General features: G+C 39.2%; 1 protein-coding gene and 1 long non-coding RNA gene across 5 annotated transcripts in view; both read left to right on the top strand.

Annotated features, from left to right (window-relative positions):
- The window catches only part of bves (popeye domain cAMP effector bves), a 39,426-nt gene extending 22,570 nt beyond the window's left edge, over positions 1-16,856 (top strand). Inside the window, exons 4-9 of one of the 4 annotated variants that reach the window (XM_089264664.1) lie at positions 7,832-7,989; positions 8,048-8,150; positions 8,205-8,354; positions 8,436-8,577; positions 15,658-15,690; positions 16,716-16,856. In XM_089264664.1, the coding sequence (XP_089120790.1) occupies positions 7,832-7,989; positions 8,048-8,150; positions 8,205-8,354; positions 8,436-8,577; positions 15,658-15,690; positions 16,716-16,780 (651 nt within the window). In that variant the 3' untranslated portion in view covers positions 16,781-16,856. Of the gene's footprint in view, positions 1-7,831; positions 7,990-8,047; positions 8,151-8,204; positions 8,355-8,435; positions 8,578-9,081; positions 10,925-15,657; positions 15,691-16,715 lie in introns of those variants that run through there. The other 3 variants (XM_089264665.1, XM_089264662.1, XM_089264661.1) reach the window with 3 other exon arrangements.
- Positions 1-19,330, top strand: part of LOC149090821 (uncharacterized) — a 113,354-nt gene that overhangs the window by 21,488 nt on the left and 72,536 nt on the right. The window lies entirely within an intron of this gene.

The raw sequence follows: 19,330 nt of genomic DNA, 5'->3' as shown, positions 1-19,330 counted from the left end.
ATATGCATTTTAAATTTGGAGACTCTAGCTTGAAAGATGTAGAAGATATAATTATTTAAGTGATCTTCGATAAGGTCTTTTATCGATAAAAAAGTATCGGAATGAGTTATCGTTTTTTAGTGATAAACTCGATATGCGCGTGATATATGCGGACATTTTAAAAACAAGTTGAAGTCTCTAGCTCTTATATCTTCTGAAATCAACGCGTTCATACATACGGACGGACGGACGGACGGACAGACAGATGGACAGGGCCAAATCGACTTAGCTTGTCGCCCTGATCAGGAATATATATACTTTGTGGGGTCTGCCACGCCTCCTTCTGCCTGTTACATACTTTTAACAAAACCATTATACCCTGATTTCCCATTTTCAATGGGTTCAGGGTATAACTAGAACCGGATCAGAAAATCTAGCTTAGTTTTCATGAAATTAATCAATACCCGATAATTTGGATTTTTCTCCATAGTGAATATTATGAACTTACATACATATGTATATATGCATATAAATGCATATGTATGCACGTGCAAAACAAATCTAGGCGCGTGTATTTCAGTCACGCGTACGTCCTTTTCTCTCGCGTTCACTTTTCGCTTTCTCAGAATTACATTGCATACTTGCATTACGGCCATCGGCATACTGTTGCTGTCTTTCAGTCTACCTCTTCCTTCTTTTATATGCTTCGCAGTCTGAATTTTGTACAGCTCATCATTTTACGACGATGTTTCTCAGGGCACTCTTACACGCTATTGAATTTCAAGAGAGCTATTGCCTCTGCCTCTCGTTCTCTTTTTGCTGCCATCTTTGCTTTGCGTTTATCTGATTTTTGCGCTGCTCAGCATTATAGTGCAGTTGCGAGGGCTAACACTGAGCGACACGCAATCGTGTCGCTAATTCCCATCTGCCCTGGCCCCTTTTGCGTTCTCTCCGCTGCACTATGGGTAAAAAGTCGATTTTTTTGGCATTAATTGTAAATGAAGAGCTAGGAACTTGAAATTTTAGGAATATATTATTAATATTAAAAAGGAAATTCGGATTTTTTTTTTTTACAATTGGGCGTGGCATTCAAATTTTCCGCCCCTTTTACATATTATATTAAATTAAAAATCATTACTTGTGGGCTCAAATTATTTTTAATAACTTTTTTGTACACTTTTAGCAACTTTAAATTATATTTTTATTATATTTCATTCAACTGCAAGCAAATATTAATATTTGAAGACTCTTAGGGATATATAAAATATATGCGATATAATTTTAAACTGAATAGTCTTCATTTTCTTCATCTAATTCAAAATTTAACTCTAAATTTTTATCATCTATGTTTTGATCTTCATTTTCCTCATCCTCATCCTCATTTTCGTCTTCATTTTCTTCTTCAACTAAGGTTGGCTCCATGAAGCCTTCAAATGTTGCTGGTAATTGAAAATTGGGATCTTCCAAAAGTTCAATAACTTCTTTTGGGATTTTTTTTTTCTTGTTTTTCTTTTCGCGTTCTTTTAAACTGAGTGAAGAGAGAAGTGGATCAGATGAGTCTAAAGCCCTATTAAATATATCAGTTAAATTCTCTAATCGGCTACATTTCCTGGCGTGAGATTTCCTATCATTTCTATACAGCTTGTTCCGGGATTCAGACGCGTTTTCTCCTAATATGCCAACAGGAATTATGCAAGTACCCATAATTTGGTATCCATGCACCAAAATTTTGTGAACATCATTGATATTTCCACTTCCATTAGGCCTGGGTTTATCCACATGAAGACCCATTTCATCCCACAGCCTCCGCTTAATTTCTTGTTAACGCAATGATACCTTTTGTTTGTCGACATCCTTAACACGCCATTTTTTAATTTGGATTCTGTACGATATTTTCAATACAAACTTAAGGAATCGAATCCAAGCATGCAGAGGGCTAACTCCATATTGCAAATTTGTAGAAGAAGTTCTAAAAATTTCCGAAGTACCGAAGTACTTTCCAAAGTACCTTCACAATCAATTATCACCCTGCCTTCAAGCCACCTAGCATGATGCATTTTAAACCTTTCCAAATTCCGGTTGCACTTTGGCAGATGCTTCTTTATATACTCTACAAATTGCTTTACTCTTTTATCAATTAGATTATTAATATTTTCGCTAATATTATTGTTAATTTTTTCAATAATAAAGTTTTTACCGCGCCTTCTTGGCGGTTGTTGTTGGTCCATACCTCCACAAGCTCTGCACGACAAAACTCGTTTTTAACTGCAAAAACTAATTTTTTTCCAAAAGGAACAAAAAGGAGCAAACGAGGTTAATAGATTCCGAACCTGGACATAATACACAACAACTGTTATATCAAACCTCTGTGAAGTGGTGTGCTGCACAAAAGTAATACTCCACGGAACACAAGTACATTTGTTAATTTTTAGCTAAAAATACACACAGACAACACACTGGACAACTGGACAATAACACAATTACAATCAAAAAGAAATAGCAATAACTTATTGTACATACCATTAGGTACGTTTTCCATTATACACTTTTTTTTGTTTATGTTTACACAAAAGCTCCACTTTAATTGCAAGTTGAACAAAATTTCCCGCGCTTTTTATATATCAAACGCAACTATGCAACAGCTGACTTTGAGTATGTGTAAAATATTAATGGTAGTCGCTAAATTTTTAAAAAAATACTATTCAATCTAGTTGAAGTATATATATTCAATAAATAAAAGAAAATTTTAAATTGTAAACAAAATTTTTTTTGAATAAATGCCAAAAAAATCGACTTTTTACCCATAGTGCGCTGGCTGTTATCTGCGTGTGCCTATGGCTGTAAACAGCTGATTGTATTGTCAACTTGTTTACGAAATTGATCGAAACTTTTGTTTGCAGCTAGCAACACGCCAACTAAAAGGAATACTAAAAAGCAAGCAAAGCTAACAATGCTCAAATCAGCTAAACACTCCGTACACAATTCGAATTTGCTGCAAAACGAATTTGTCATCCGTCAAGAAATCGTTTCATGGATGTAAAGCGAACGCGGAAGACGAAGCAGTGACTAAATATGAAAACCAAACTTGTGAAAATTACTTTTAAAAGCTATAGATGTTTCTAAAGCCGCATTATAGAACCTTGCTAGCTTTTGTGAATGGAGTATATGAACAAATTAAATTAGAATGGCGTACGTGAAAGCATTTTGTCGAATTGAACACACCTTTCACGGTCGAACAAGTCTATCTAAGTCTGACAAAAGATAAGGTAACTCTTTGCTTTTTCGGAAAAGAGATGCATGCTAAGCATAAGTAGATCTGCCCCAAACACTTGTAGTCTAATAACGACTACTGTCAGACTCGGAAAAAAATGAAAGAATCTGAAAAATATCTTGATTGGCTCAATGTAACTAAATGAAGGTATTTGTTGTCAAAACATCGGAACTCGATAAAAGTTTTGAGATACGACAAAATGATATTACAAAATCGGAAATAAATGTAATATAAGACTGATCCGCGGATAGATCGCTTATAAATATATTCTTAAACGAATAGGTATTATTTATATATCTTTATATATACTATAAAATATCATATGTTTGTAAGCACAGGTAAATGGGTACGGAGTATGCAACGTGTCCAACAGTTCCAATAGGAAGTATTGCCATTTCGCAGCTGTACCAATGTCGTCTTTCAGTGGTGTGTGGAGTTTTGATTTCTGTGTGCTTTTCGCTCTTAACACAAAGAGATAGAGAGAGAGAGAGAGAGAGCGATCTTATTTCTCTTTGCGCGCTAACAGCTTATCAATACAGTAGCGCATCGGGTTCAGTTCAATGGCTCTTGGTACTGCTCAGTTGTACGCTGGGTAGCTGGGCTAGCCAATATGGGCATGTCTATGCATCTCTCTCTCTCTCTCTATCTCTTTCTCCTTCTCTTTCTCTCTCTCTATCTCTGTGCGTGTGTGGGCACGAGTATGTGCGTGTAGCATTCAGGCAGGTCAGTTTCAAAGTGTCTCGAGAGTTGTCAAGAAATAAACTGTGCCATGACCACAGCGGATTGGCATAGATCAAGTTATCTGGGCAATACTGAAATGTGCAACAAAATAAAACTGGGTAAAAGTGGAGCACTTTGTCCTGCAGCTAATGGCATAAAGTAATCATTCAATGAATGATTTATTGTTGTTTATTCGCATTGCTAAACCGTCTTAAGCAGATAAGTGCGCTTTCTAAACTGTTACCCTTTGCACTCCCACCTAAAGTGGGTCGAATAATTTAAATGCAAAGTCTGCAGCGAAGCATATGATGCCCTTTACAATTTGTATTTTTCGTTATATTGCCATCAACATATATATATGTATATATGCTTGCCATGTTCCACATCTTGACTATTAAAGCAGCTCGTCGGCTATGATGCTGCTCATTCTTCTGTAACTGATCTTCTGGCTCATTTCGCTCGTAATTGGTCGATGTTTCGTGTCAAGCGGTGGGCAGAAAACTTTTTTTTTTCTGTTATGTTTTTTCTGTCTTATATTTGCTTTCATTGAATTAAATTGCAAATTGAGCAGCGCAACGGATTTTGTTTTGCCTATCTGTCCATTACGTATGTATGTATGTATGTATGTAGATAATCGCACGCAGCAACAGCCGTTCTCAGCAGTTCATCTTCATCAGCAACAGCCAGAAAGCTAATCTGATTTGACTCGCACTCACACAAGCACGCACACATGCCCACATGCACGGTTGGTGTGAGCGCGAGAGTGTTGCCAGAGAATGCGAGGGAGAAGCAGGCGCTGTTGCGCTTTGTGGCTTTACTGTTCCGTTCCGTTCCGGTTCGGTTCATTTAAGCCTGATCTCTTTAGCTCTTTTGAAGAGCATCGCCATTGCGGTCTCCACTCACTGCCTGGTGGCTCAACGCACTGATCGCTGGTGTACGTGACTTTAGCATCAGCGGCGATGTCCGCCGACGCTGTTGCTGCAGCCACTGCTGTTGCAAAGCTCGCGCCACATGCGGCAAGCCGGTCAGGCCCAACAACAACAGCAACAGCAACAACAGCAACAACGGCAGCGAATAAACCTGCCCAGATTACAATTTGTCCGCTGTTGAGCTAAACTCTTGATTATTTTATTTATTTATTTAGATATATATGCATACATACACACGTGTATGTGTGTTTGGATGCTTGTGTGTCGTTTTACAAAAGAAGAAAAATATATGTACATGTACACATGTATGTATACATAAAGAGGAAAGGCAACACGAGAAGCAAAGCCTGAAACGAAAGCGCAGCTCACTACGTTAACCATTGAATACTCTACATTTGAAGTTTACAAAGTATTATTTCTGATTACGCAGATCATCGATACATATACAGATAATTTGACCTGATAAGTTTTGCGAAAAGCTCAAGTAGAATTGATTTTTATTATCCTCAAACTTGAACTGGTGATTTGATAATCAGTAAAGTTAATCTCAAAGGTACATAACCAAGATTGACTTTGACTATCCTCATGTCAAAGCTAATGTTAGGTCTATTAGCATGATGACGATGCTCAATTATTAGCAGAGCATTACAAAAACTGTTGACGTTTCATGTCGCAGCTTGATGTCTGCCATGTGCCCCGCCCCGGAGGTGGTGCCGACGCTGGTGGTGCCGGTGGCGGCTACTCGTATTGGATATCTAGTGTCTGCGTCAGCTGCAATGCTCAATAAACATATTTTTTGCATGGCAACGGACGGCCGAAAATCCGCTTACCGATTGCCGTCGCTTATAACTGCCCATGTGTTAAGGCCATGTGATTATGTTTGGCCCCTTTGATACCGCCCGCTGCTCTGTGCTCAATGACGATCGTTAGACACATGAATTTATTAGCATACATACACCTCTTCGGCGAATCTTAGCTCACTGATTAGCATTACAATGCCTTCCAGAGATTTGATCAGTTGACATGCGGGATCTTGGAAGGAAAACAATCAACATATTGAACAGCAATCGATGTGACAAGTGATCGGAGAGCAGTGTTCCCTCAATATGTCATCTTAATCATAACAGTGAGCTAAGTTCCCTTGACTGTCAGTCTGGATCTGATTGCAGACCTGTTAGGTTCTACCATGAAGGTGGAAAAGGAAGAGCGCTGATCACCATCGAAAGTTTCAGTTTTTAGAAATGCTTGCAATGATAGCGAATGGCCAGACTCTTTATTTTCGAATTTTATTCGACTAGGTTAGCTTAACTCTCTTTATATCGGCATATGAATGAATAGTTATCAGTTAGTAATCATATGATCAGTTCAGCCTGCTTCCTGCCGTTTAATGCTCCAGAATGTCGATTTATTACCTTATTACATTTATTCTTAGGCGTGTCGATGCGAGCTCAATGAGAACGAGTTCGCTCTGATACAATTTAATGTGACAATTTACAAAGGATGAATTAGAAATATTTTAATATTTAAAACTTGAATAAACACAATTTTTATACCCTGAACCCATTGAAAACGGCAATCAGGGTATAATGGTTTTGTTTAAAATGTATGCAGCAGGCAGAAGGAGGCGTGGCAGATCGCACAAAGTATATATAATCTTGATCAAGGCGACGAGCTGAATCGATCTGTCTTTCCGCCCGTCCGTCCGTCCGTATGTATGAACGCGTCGATCTCAAAAGATATGAGCTAAAGACTAAGTTATTTTTCCTAGATCCGTGTATACCACGTGGATATCGAGTTTATCTTACCCAATTTCATTTTCATTTATATCTTCTAAGATCGACATGCTCAAACATACAGATTGACGGACAGAAGGGCAGGGCCAAATCGACTCAGTTCGTCGCCCTGATCGAGTATATATGTATATACTTTATAGGACCTGCCACGCCTGCTTCTGCCAGTTACATACATTTAACAAAACCATTATACCCTGCTTTATCAGTGAGATGAGTTCAGGGTATACAAAAATGGAAAATTCGTCTATATCTCTGAAATCGATCTATCTAAAATGATTATGGACTAGAACAATAAAATTTTGCATATTAAAATATAAGAGTGTTCCACAATGCGGGTACGGGTACGGGTATTCGCCTGTCTGGGACAACCAACTAAAGCACTCTAAGTTGCTAATATACGTCAATGTAGGTATTATTATAACTTCCTCAATCACGATAATCATTTAATTTATTGCGTAGGCTATCTGGGGCCAAATATACATGTGTGTATAGGCCATATTGCGAATTTTTCTTTTTTTTTTTAAGATATGAATATGTTTATTCGATATTTTACAGGGTGTCGCCTAGGCGCCGTCCAGTTTAATTATAATTGCAATGATTTTTATGATTAAAGCATTTGTGACACTCCCCGATTGGGGAAACCAGGTAATAATCGATTGTACTTTAACGAGGGACAGAAAGGCTTTCTGAAGATCGCGTGGTCGCAGCTCTGGCCAATTGGCAAAAAAAGCACTCAAATCATAATCGAAATCGTGGTCGACGCCGTTCGCGTGATCAAATTTATGAGCAATGCGTGTAATTAAGAACTAGATAAGATATTACGAGGGGCTGTGCGTATAATTACGATCTTTGTAGATAATAGAGTGCCCCTTGGGCTCCGTGCTAAATTTGTATGGTTCGCTCATTAAAGGTATCCCTCTCTCTCTCTCTCTCTCTCTCTCTGTCTCTCTCTCTCTCTCTCTCTGTCTCTCTCTCTCTCTCTCTCTCTCTCTCTCTGTCTCTCTCTCTCTCTCTCTCTCTCTCTCTCTCTCTCTCTGTCTCTCTCTCTCTCTCTCTCTCTCTCTCTCTCTCTGTCTCTCTCTCTCTCTCTCTCTCTCTCTCTCTCTCTCTCTCTCTCTACGTTTCTATTACTGTCGCAGATGTACGTGGCGCTGTTTCAGCCGCTGCACGTGACGCGTCAACAATTTCGCAAGGTGCTCAACTGCATGAAGGTAATACGTGGACTGAAGTACCAGGAGGTCTATGCCCAGGAGAAGGTAACCAAAGTTGACAGCCTGTCACTGGTGCTCAGCGGCAAGTGAGTAACGAGCCGATAATATCGCCGCTCGATATTAATCGGTAATTTGTGTTCACAGATTGGTCGTATCGCAGCATCAGCGGGCGCTGCACATTGTGTTTCCCCATCAGTTCCTAGACTCGCCAGAGTGGTTTGGCGTCTCGACCGATGACTACTTTCAGGTGAGCAAGTGGCGCTTTGGCCAGCTGCAATAGCTAATTGAACCGTGCACACAGGTGTCCATAATGGCCATGGAGGAGTCGCGCGTGCTCATCTGGCATCGGGACAAGCTCAAGCTGTCCATCATGGCCGAGCCCTTCCTGCAAACAGTATTTGATCACATACTGGGGCGAGATGTGGTGAAAAAGCTAATGCAGGTGACACAGGTGACAATTGTATCATATACAGATGTTTATGTGCCCCATTAGACGTTGCGTGACTAAATTGAAATCTGTGATTGCCGACAGGTGAGCGAGTCAATAGCCAGCAACGGTTTCCTGCCCTCGGGCGGCTATGCGGAGGATGCCGAGGACAAGCCCATGCTCATTCTGAAGAAGAGCGTCGATGTGGGCCACGGACTGACGGCCCTAATCAACCGTCAGCTGCAAGGTGAGATAACAGTGGTTTACACCTGGACTATCTCACATTTGCCTGCTCGTTCGCTTCTTTCTCTCTATCTCCCTCAATTTCTCTCTCTCTGTCTCCCTCTCTCTCTCTCTCTCTCTCTCTCTCCCTCTATCTCTCTCTCTCTATCTATCTCTCGCTGAAAGTTTGATTTTGTGTAGAAGTTGGATTTAAGCAACAGCTATAAATCTTTAGTATAAATATATATTGATCATGCCTCTTGCTTTGTTGCACGTGGGAATGGGGCGCGCGCTTTTGCATGCTACGTGAAGTAAGACAAAGTTCAAAATGAGACAACAAAATAAGTTTTATCAAAATCTAAAAAATTTTGCTTTGCAGTTTATTTAGATCTATTTACTTTTGATTGTGTTTTCCTTCTTTTCATTTATTTATTTATTCTTAACTTGTTGCATTTTGATTATTATTTGATTAACTGTACAAATTGTTGATGTTTCTGTTCGTTTTTTACACTTCGCTATCTAATTTTAGAAGAGCATGTTCCTTTACTTGGTCGCACGTACAAACACACTAAGCAGCAGCTGCCGCCGACGACGCCAGGTGGCGCCAGTTTGGCGGACACCAGCGTTGATCATTACTCCATCGCCGCCGATGCAGCTGCTGGACACGATGGCAGCAAGCAGTCAAATTGAAAACGAGTCCTGATCAAAGCAACTGCTTACACACTCCCCACACACAGACACATTCGCACACCACTACTCACAGATATAACACCATTTGTATATGTATGCCATCAGCGTCAACAGCAACAACAACAACAAAACAGCATCTACCACATCAACTGCCAGCACTGGCTTCAAGAGCAGCAATATTTGATTGAGCGCTAGCGAGCAGCTCTGCACAATGCCGGCATCATTGACATCATCCACAATAGAAAAGTCACCTATAGTAGCATTTATCATTGCTCATCACTCATCGCTCATCGATCATCGATCATCGATCGTCAGTTGTCGCCATCGATCCTCAAGTCAACCCACACACTCGCACTTCAATGTTTGTCTAAACTTTAAGCATACGGAAATTAAATAGAACTGTATCAATGATCGAGCCAGCTTCTGTTGCCAGGCACTTGTCAATTGCTTGCCTCTCTGTTTAGCCTCAAGATAAACGATCAAAGAAAACTATGAAAAAATTTAGCACAAAGAAGCAAAATAAATAAAAAAGACAACAGCAAAGCGAGAAAATTTCCAAGTACTCATGTCGGAAATTTACAAATACATGAACAATAGATTTAAGGCTGGCGCTAAATAGGTATTCTCATTCAAGCAGATCTTCAAGTTGTAGCTCTCAATTCCATTTACGTAGTCATTGATCATGTGTTTGCCGATCCGCCGTGTTTACCAGTTGAATTATACTCTCCACCTGAGTCACAATCACTGAAGTCTACTCCGCTGATCCACATTGTAAAAACTTTGCTCTATTCGAAGATCGTTGACGTTACGTAGAGTAGCGTGATTACTGATCACATATCTCCGATCTAGAACCATTTACTTTAGCAAATTAATAATCTATGTTTGTGGATCCAGTGTTCTGCCTAGCTATGTATAGCTTCATAACTTCAACTGAATCACGATCACCTTCTGCTGATTCTAGCTCCAATCTATTCGAAGATCACACTGTGAAAATTTGCTATAACATGGCTAAGATCCAACAATGATCGTAGCCCAACCGCTTGGCCATATTTGAGTGATCATTGATCACCAATCAACAATGAATTCCTATATCAAATCTGTATATACCGTATATACACACCCATGTATGCGCTCAATAAAATAATTATAATATCAATTAATTAAATGCAATTTCTAAAATGTTTCGACTTCCGTTCCACATTTAATGGAAAATTTTTAACTGTGCGGGCACATTAGCAATTTTTAGTTATAAATATATACATATCATATGTTTGTCTATCATTATCACATTTTTTTTCTCTTTATTTTTATTGGATTTGCGCATTGTGTTCTTTTTTGTTAATGAGTTTGTTTTTGAATCGCTGATTGATTTGCATATTAATTCCATTTGAAATGAAAAAGAAAACGAAGCCTAAATAAAAGCGTAAATTAATTGTAATTAATATCCACACACGTACGTATATATGTATATTTAACGTATACTAAACGATATGCGTTCATATAGCCCAAGCCAAGGGCATATTAGTTGTTGTACATACATAAATACATGCATATATAAAACTGTTATATATCTAACATACTTACTTAGGAATTAAATGAAATGTGGAATCAATGTGAATGTAAACAAACCAAAAACAAAACAAAAATAATAATAATAACTAAAGCTGGAAAATGCAGTTTAATTAAGTTGTTAAAGTTTTTTTTTTTTTTTTTTTTATGTTAAGTCTCATGCGCTTTGCTGCTTGGGCTCACACTCGGGCTTGCGTCTCAGCTAATTGAGCGTCGAGTGCATGCAAAGCACGTACACGAACCCAAACGAATCGAGTCACGAAAGAATTACGAATGAAAAGAAAAAAAAACAAGAAAGAAAGCTCTAGTCGAGACTGCTCGACTACGAGATCCCCTGAACCCTACAAGCAACTTATATTTCAATAATAATTAGCGAACACACACGCACACAGACACACACACGCATACAAACAAACACACGCGCACACACACACTCACATATATAGGCGATTGCGCTTGGGTTGCGCTGCAGTGTGGCAATATTATGAGAACTTATTTGTTGAATAATTTAATTTCTAGACGTACGATCGTAATGAAACTTTCAGAACGTAATCATAATGTTAAAATGTATGTGAATACCGAAGCACAAGCTGAGTCGATTTGGCCCTGTCCGTCCGTCCGTCCGTCCGTCCGTATGTATGAACGCGTCGATTTCAGAAGATATAAGAGCTAGAGACTTCAACTTTTTTTAAAAATGTCCGCATATATCACGCGCATATCGAGTTTATCACTAAAAAACGATAACTCATTCCGATACTTTTTTATCGATAAAAAACCTTATCGAAGATCACTTTAAAAATTATATCTCCTGCATCTTTCAAGCTAGAGTCTCCAAATTTAAAATGTATATTAAGATGTATTTTGGACAAAGTCGTATATCAAATACTAGAGACTTGTGCTTCGGTATACACATACATTTTAACATTATAATTACTTTCTGAAAGTTTCATTACGATCGTACGTCTAGAAATTAAATTATTCAACGAATAAGTTCTCATAATATTGCCAACACTGCAGCGCAACTCAAGCGCAGTCCCTTGTATATGTGTGTGTGTGTGTGCGTGTGTTTGTTTGTTTGTATGCGTGTGTGTGTCTGTGTGTGTTTGCTAATTATTATTGAAATATAAGTTGCTTGTAGGGTTCAGGGGATCTCGTAGTCGAGCAGTCTCGACTAGAGCTTTCTTTCTTGTTTTTTTATACCCTGAACCCATTGAAAATGGGAAATCAGGGTATAATGTTTTTGTGTAAAAGTATGTAACAGGCAGAAGGAATCATCGCAGACCCCACAAAGTATATATATTCTTGATCAGCACGATGAGCTGAGTCGATATAGCCCTGTCCGTCCGTCCGTCCGTCCGTATGAACGCCGAGATCTCAGAAGCTATAAGAGCTAGAGAGCTGAAATTTTGTGTGCATACTCGTGTATACCATACGCAGTACGAGTTTGCTTTATTTTTTCGATAACTCATCCGATATCATTTTTATCGAGAATAATCGAAAAATTGATTTTGTTTTTTGAGCCTCATCGAAGTACTATTAAACGTGGAGACTTCAGATTTACTGTGTATATATATATGATGAATACAAACATTTTGTAATTAACAGATTTTGGATACCACGCCCCCTACGCCCCCAATTTGTAAAAAACGTATATCAAGTACTAGAGACTTGTGCTTTGGAATGTACATACATTTTGACCATATGATTACGCCCTGAAAGTTTCATTAAGATGGTATGTTTACAAAAGAAGTTATTCGCCAAGTAAATTCTCATACTATTGCCCACACTGCAGCGCAGCCCAAGCGCAGTCGCTGCTTACTGCAGTTAGCAGAGCGCGGGCGCGTGAGGGTGGATGTAAATGTATGTGTGCGTGCATAAAAGAAATGCAGAATGATAAGATTATCAACTTGGAGGGTTCAGGGTATTTCCTAGTCGAGCAGTCTCGACTGGAGTCTTCTTACTTGTTTCATTTTGGCCGCGTATGTGGAGGGCCTGCTTTAGCCCCCGCTGCAGCCCTGCCTGCACCGTTTCGCACCAGCCACGCAAGAGCAATACAGCAATAGCGATTATCAGCTTGAAGCGATCTGTAAATACTTTGGGCATGCCCATAAGCAAACACACAAAGTGCAGCCGACGGAGGCTAACTACTCTAACTACGGGCAGCAGCTTCTGCGCCCTCTGCTGCGCGCCCTGCTATAATGCTTGTGTGTGTGTGTGTGTGCGTTTGTCTGCCTATGCCCGTCTGCGTATGCTTAGCCCACGTGCCGTTATTAGTGTATAAAGTATGCAAACAACTGTGCAAATTTATCATATTAGTTTTTGTTTTGATGAGCTTCCGTTTTATTCGGTTGTCGTAGTTTATTTTGCGCATGCTCACAGATTTATGGTCTTGTGACGCTGTGCATTACTGTGAATACGCATTGTAATTGCCTTTACTTCAATTACATATAACTATGTATGTAGATATCTATATGGGTGGACTTTTTGGGTCGAATACTCAACTGAATTTATTTAAACGTTCCTAAACCACTATGTTTATTTGAATAATGTCTAAGATCATATATCGAGAAAATGATCTAAGAAATTTTAATGCCACCATTCCATTGTGCTATGAACCGCTTGGAATTGGTAGGCTTCAACGATTTCTCCAATTATCAGCATATCGAAATAAAATATCTTAACATCAATATACCTAAATTATTATACCCTGAACCCATTGAAAATGGGAAATCAGGGTATAATGTTTTTGTGTAAAAGTATGTAACAGGCAGAAGGAATCATCGCAGACCCAATAAAGTATATATATTTTTGATCAGCACGATGAGCTGAGTCGATATAGCCCGTCCGTCCGTCTGTCCGACCGTCCGTCCATCCGTCCGTCCGTCCGTCCGTATGAACGCCGAGATCTCAGAAGATATAAGAGCTAGAGAGCTGAAATTTTTTGTGCATACTCGTGTATACCATACGCAGTACGAGTTTGCTTTATTTTTTCGATAACTCATCCGATAACTTTTTTATAGAGAATAATCGAAAAATTGATTTTGTTTTTTGAGCCTCATTGGAATACTATTAGACATAGAGACTTCAGATTTACTGTGTATATATATATATATATGATGAATACAAATATTCTGTAATCAACAGATTTTGGATACCACGCCCCCTTCGCGTATTTCAAGTACTAGAGACTTGTGCTTTAGAATGTACACACATTTTGACCATATGATTACGCTGTGTGTACGTGTGTGTGTGTGTGTGTGTGTGTGTGTGTGTGTGTGTGTGTGTGTGTGTGTGTGTGTGTGTGTGTGTGTGTGTGTGTGTGTGTGTGTGTGTGTGTGTGTGTGTGTGTGTGTGTGTGTGTGTGTGTGTGTGTGTGTGTGTGTGTGTGTGTGTGTGTGTGTGTGTGTGTGTGTGTGTGTGTGTGTGTGTGTGTGTGTGTGTGTGTGTGTGTGTGTGTGTGTGTGTGTGTGTGTGTGTGTGTGTGTGTGTGTGTGTGTGTGTGTGTGTGTGTGTGTGTGTGTGTGTGTGTGTGTGTGTGTGTGTGTGTGTGTGTGTGTGTGTGTGTGCATTGCTTCGCAAGCACTGTCCGCTACCTTAGCCTGGGACAGCTCGACTTCTCATTCCCTCGACTCTGCGGAGCTCCATCATCACTGTGGCCGCGAAGGTGCTTGTTAGTTCCCAAGCTTCCTCCGATTCCAGCATGGTGTTGACAATGTTGTCCGCTCTGATGGAGCGGAGATAGTCCTGAAAGCGCAGCTGACTCTGATTGCGCTCAGTCTGTAGACCGCGCAAATGCCCCGGCTGTAGCTCGGCGTTGCCATCGCTCTTGCCCATATGGGCGCAGCATAGAGGATGACGGACCTAATGACGCTCATTAGAAGGAGACGTCGTTGCTGTTTAGGTCCCGCGTCCCGCGTGTTAAGCATAATTCTCGAGAGAGCTCTACAAGAATCAGCTGCCTTTTTTTGCACATACTCTAAGTGCTCGCGGAAAGTTAATCTTGTGTCTATCATGACACCAAGATACTTTATCGCCCTCTTTGACGCAATGGTGACGCTGCCGATCTTTATATTGGCAGTTTCCACTCTTTTGCGACTGCTGACTAGGACAACTTCAGTTTTGTGTGCCGCTAGCTCGAGCCCAGCTCCAGTCAACCAGCTTCGTATGCGATTGATACTTTCGCTGCACATATCCTCTGTATCTTTGAGCTCCTTTCCTATGGCCACGACAGCTACATCATCAGCAAAGCCGATGGTGTGCGCACCTGTTGGTAGTTCCAAGCGCAGTACGCCGTCGTACATGATATTCCATAGGAGAGGCCCCAGCACTGAGCCTTGGGGTACTCCAGCTGACACTGTATGAGTTTGGGGACCCTCACTCGTATTGTATACTAGTGTTCTTCCTCTGAAGTAACTCTTTATTGTTTCTTTAAGATATTTAGGGATATTATATTGCGACAGCGCATTCAGTATCATATCCCAACTAGCTGTGTGTGTGTTCTATACATAATATGTTTTAACTTTAAGACTGCATGTTTGTTCATCTATATACATACATACATATGTATATGCTTCTATTTTGTGGGAGAGCTGCGTCTGTTTGTGCTTTGTATTATTATCAATATTGTATATTATATTTCTCATTGTACAATGACTTTATGAATTTTTTCAATGATTTTCTTTTTGGGTGCCTATAATTTTGTCGTACTTGTAATCGTAAACGTCGATACTATATACGTATATATATATATATATATGTATCTCGTTCATATACGTATGTCAACAACAACACAACTACAACCATTACAACCACTTAACAACAACAACAACACGCAATGGTAAAACAGCTCTGCCCAGGATATCGAAGTATTATGATTGTGGTAAGTTTGCCTCTCCAGTAATCCAATAGCTCCACAAAGTAAGCCCCTCCAAACGCCACACTCATAGCCAGCGATCAAATGCAACAAATAGAATAGAGTTAAATTCACATAGTATAGCTCAACTAACTATATGTTTAGTATATGCTTATTAAATATATTTACCTATGACTAAACTGTTCTGTCCTTATTTTTATATATACATATATGTCTAAGCATATACATATGTACTACTTATTGATCTAACAGTCTGACTATCATTTGATTTATTTATGTATATCCATCGATATCTATCAATCAATTTATCATCTATCTATCTGCATACATATATATCTTACTATCTACAGGTATATACCTGCGTATCTGTCGACATTTATATACATCTAGGATATCTATCTTTCTGTGATTTACATATTTATGTGCATCTGTCTGTATTTACCTATCTATCCAGCTATATGTTTCTTTACATACATACATATATCTTTACATAAATGCATATATGTACATCTATAACTCTCAATTTCCTTCTATATTTATTTATATCGATATGTACTAATCTATATCCATATGCTCGAGTATCTATCTGTCCTTTTTTCTATAAACAAGTGCATCTACATATGTACATCTATGTAAATGTATCTGTCTATCTCTATCTGCTCATCTATCCATGTATATTCATATCCATCAACAATCTCTTTGTGTCTGTAGTTTCATATAGATTGCATGTTCGATTTGATGTATTACTTCGTAACCAGATTTTTTGTTGATAGCGTAAGCCCCTCAAACTGTTGCAAAATTTATTTCAGTGCCTATATTTAAGTATATGTATATCGGACACACCCACAACGCACACACATGTGTTTTTATGGGTGTGACGTTCTGTTGTGAAGCCGGTCATTGTTTTATATTTATAAATTATTATTTATAAACGCCTCTTTCTGGATTCCCACTCCATTTATATACATATATATTATTAAACTCGAAATTCCAAGAAAAAAATTAAATATTTTTGATACTTTCCATTGCAGCTGGGGATCCGAATTCCTGGCGTTTGGGGCGGATCGACGAGACTGATCATGAAACGGCCGTGTGAAAGCGACTCTGCATATGGATATGTATAGTTAATGTATTTATAATAATATATATATATATATATATATATATATACATATATATATATATATATATAGGTATAGAGTAGTGCAGACGAAATGAAAGAATGTTTAGACTTGTGTTTTTTGAGTATTATTAGTGGTATTATTTAGGCGATACGTGTGTGTGTGTGTGTGTGTGTGTGTGTGTGTGTGTGTGTGTGTGTGTGTGTGTGTGTGTGTGTGTGTGTGTGTGTGTGTGTGTGTGTGTGTGTGTGTGTGTGTGTGTGTGTGTGTGTGTGTGTGTGTGTGTGTGTGTGTGTGTGTGTGTGTGTGTGTGTGTGTGTGTGTGTGTGTGTGTGTGTGTGTGTGTGTGTGTGTGTGTGTGTGTGTGTGTGTGTGTGTGTGTGTGTGTGTGTGTGTGTGTGTGTGTGTGTGTGTGTGTGTGTGTGTGTGTGTGTGTGTGTGTGTGTGTGTGTGTGTGTGTGTGTGTGTGTGTGTGTGTGTGTGTGTGTTGTGTGTGTGTGTGTGTGTGTGTGTGTGTGTGTGTGTGTGTGTGTGTGTGTGTGTGTGTGTGTGTGTGTGTGTGCGTGTGTGTGTGTGTGTGTGTGTGTGTGTGTGTGTGTGTGTGTGTGTGTGTGTGTGTGTGTGTGTGTGTGTGTGTGTGTGTGTGTGTGTGTGTGTGTGCGTGTGTGTGTACATATGTATGGCCAGCCATTCAATGCCTGAGCTACGTACACTTCATACAACTCAGCGATTGATTCCATAATTCATTGTATAAACGCGCATTCATACCCACATATACACACATACATCTACACACATATGTGTGTGTTGAGTAAATCTAAGCGACTTGAATATGTAACTGTATACAACATGTAAACAAATTATTGTTTATCTTATGTTTATTATTATATTTAGAGCTGAAACTTAAACAACTGCAAGCGGCGCGATGCTAATCAAAAAGAAATTTCAGCACATTTTTGATTAATTTTTTGGTTTTGTGTCCATTTTTATAATATTTGATCTGAAACTAGAACTCGAATCGAACCAAAATTCACATTCTTCTCAAGCACATTTAAGGTTTCTTTACTAAAAACCCCAAAAACCTTAAAGTATGCTACACGAAATTCACACGCCTTTCAACAGAATTGGTGATGCAAAAAATTGGCTACGCTAAATTGACAAATCGTGGCTGCGAGCACAATATTTTCGATAGCCACTGTAGAAAATCAAGGCCTAATCTATTGCATACTTTTTGGGATAGCAAGCAAATGCATTAAAACGAAAAACATAATCAAAAACCATCCCCCAGCCCACCCGAGATGAGGAGTAACGAAATAAATAAATACATATACACCATCCCATGTCTGAAAATGAAGTATTAATAAAATTATTGTTAAAATTGATTTAAAGAATTATTAATGAAGAAAAAAACAAATATATATTTATTGTTGTTGGCGTGCATGGATTTTTGTAAATCAAAATTAACATTAGAGAACTTAAAGAAAAACACAAAATGAAGAATAGCAAATAACAAGTGAATGAATTGTTGTTAAATTGAATATTTAGCTAGCAATACGAATTACGAAATATGAGAATTATAATAAAATGAACTAAGTGAACAATTTATTAAATGAACAACCATGAAGTAAACTAACGAGAATAACTGAATTTACTTGAGTGTGTTTATTGCATGGCTCAATATAGTACATCTTTATGGGATATACATATATATGGTATAAATATGAATATATATATATATATATATATATATATATTTATTAAGCCATGCCATGAACACTCTCAAGTAAATATATATATATATACGGAATGGAACGACTAAATCGATGTGGTTGCGTGGCCAATCTGAAAAGGCGCCTGGTTGGTAATGCCTGGCTGAGCCGAGCCGAGTGTGTGTGTGTGTGTGTGTGTGTGTGTGTGTGTGTGTGTGTGTGTGTGTGTGTGTGTGTGTGTGTGTGTGTGTGTGTGTGTGTGTGCTTGTGCTGGCTTGAGCTTGAATATTTTTTACTTGGCGCTTGTCGCTGGCAAATTAGGTCATATTTTCAGCTGCAGTGCTTTGTAGTGGAGTTGGCTAGTGGCAGAGTCTGGACTTTTGCTGGTCCCTGCTGGATTAGACTTCTGCCCAATGCCTAAGGATGGGGACACGCGACTGCTGGGCAGCTAAATATGGAAATCAAATAAAAAGATGACTAACAAACGCTCTCTCACTCTATCTCTCACGCTCTTGCTCGATGTGTGGCATTACAGGAGACACACGGACCATTGAACACACTCACGCCGCTTACCAGACCCGAACTCCTTCAGCGGAGTGCTTTGATGTGGGCAGTGGCTGCTGGGGAAATTAGGCGAGTGCTGCTATGTATGCTATGATTGTTTCTTTGTTCCAATGCAGCAGCAGAGATGACGAGCTGGCGCACAGGATTCGTTCTGACTGCCTGCCTGTCTATTGGACTGACTAGCAGTAATTAAAGTTTCAGCTGCTGGTTAAAAAGTTGCTTGCCCCAATGCAAATGCCATGTGGTAAACTA

This window comes from Drosophila navojoa, chromosome X, assembly GCF_054131105.1.
Source record: "Drosophila navojoa isolate 15081-1374.11 chromosome X, UAZ_NAV_1.0, whole genome shotgun sequence".
Lineage (NCBI taxonomy): Eukaryota > Metazoa > Arthropoda > Insecta > Diptera > Drosophilidae > Drosophila > Drosophila navojoa.
This window is presented reverse-complemented; position numbering and strand designations above follow the sequence as displayed.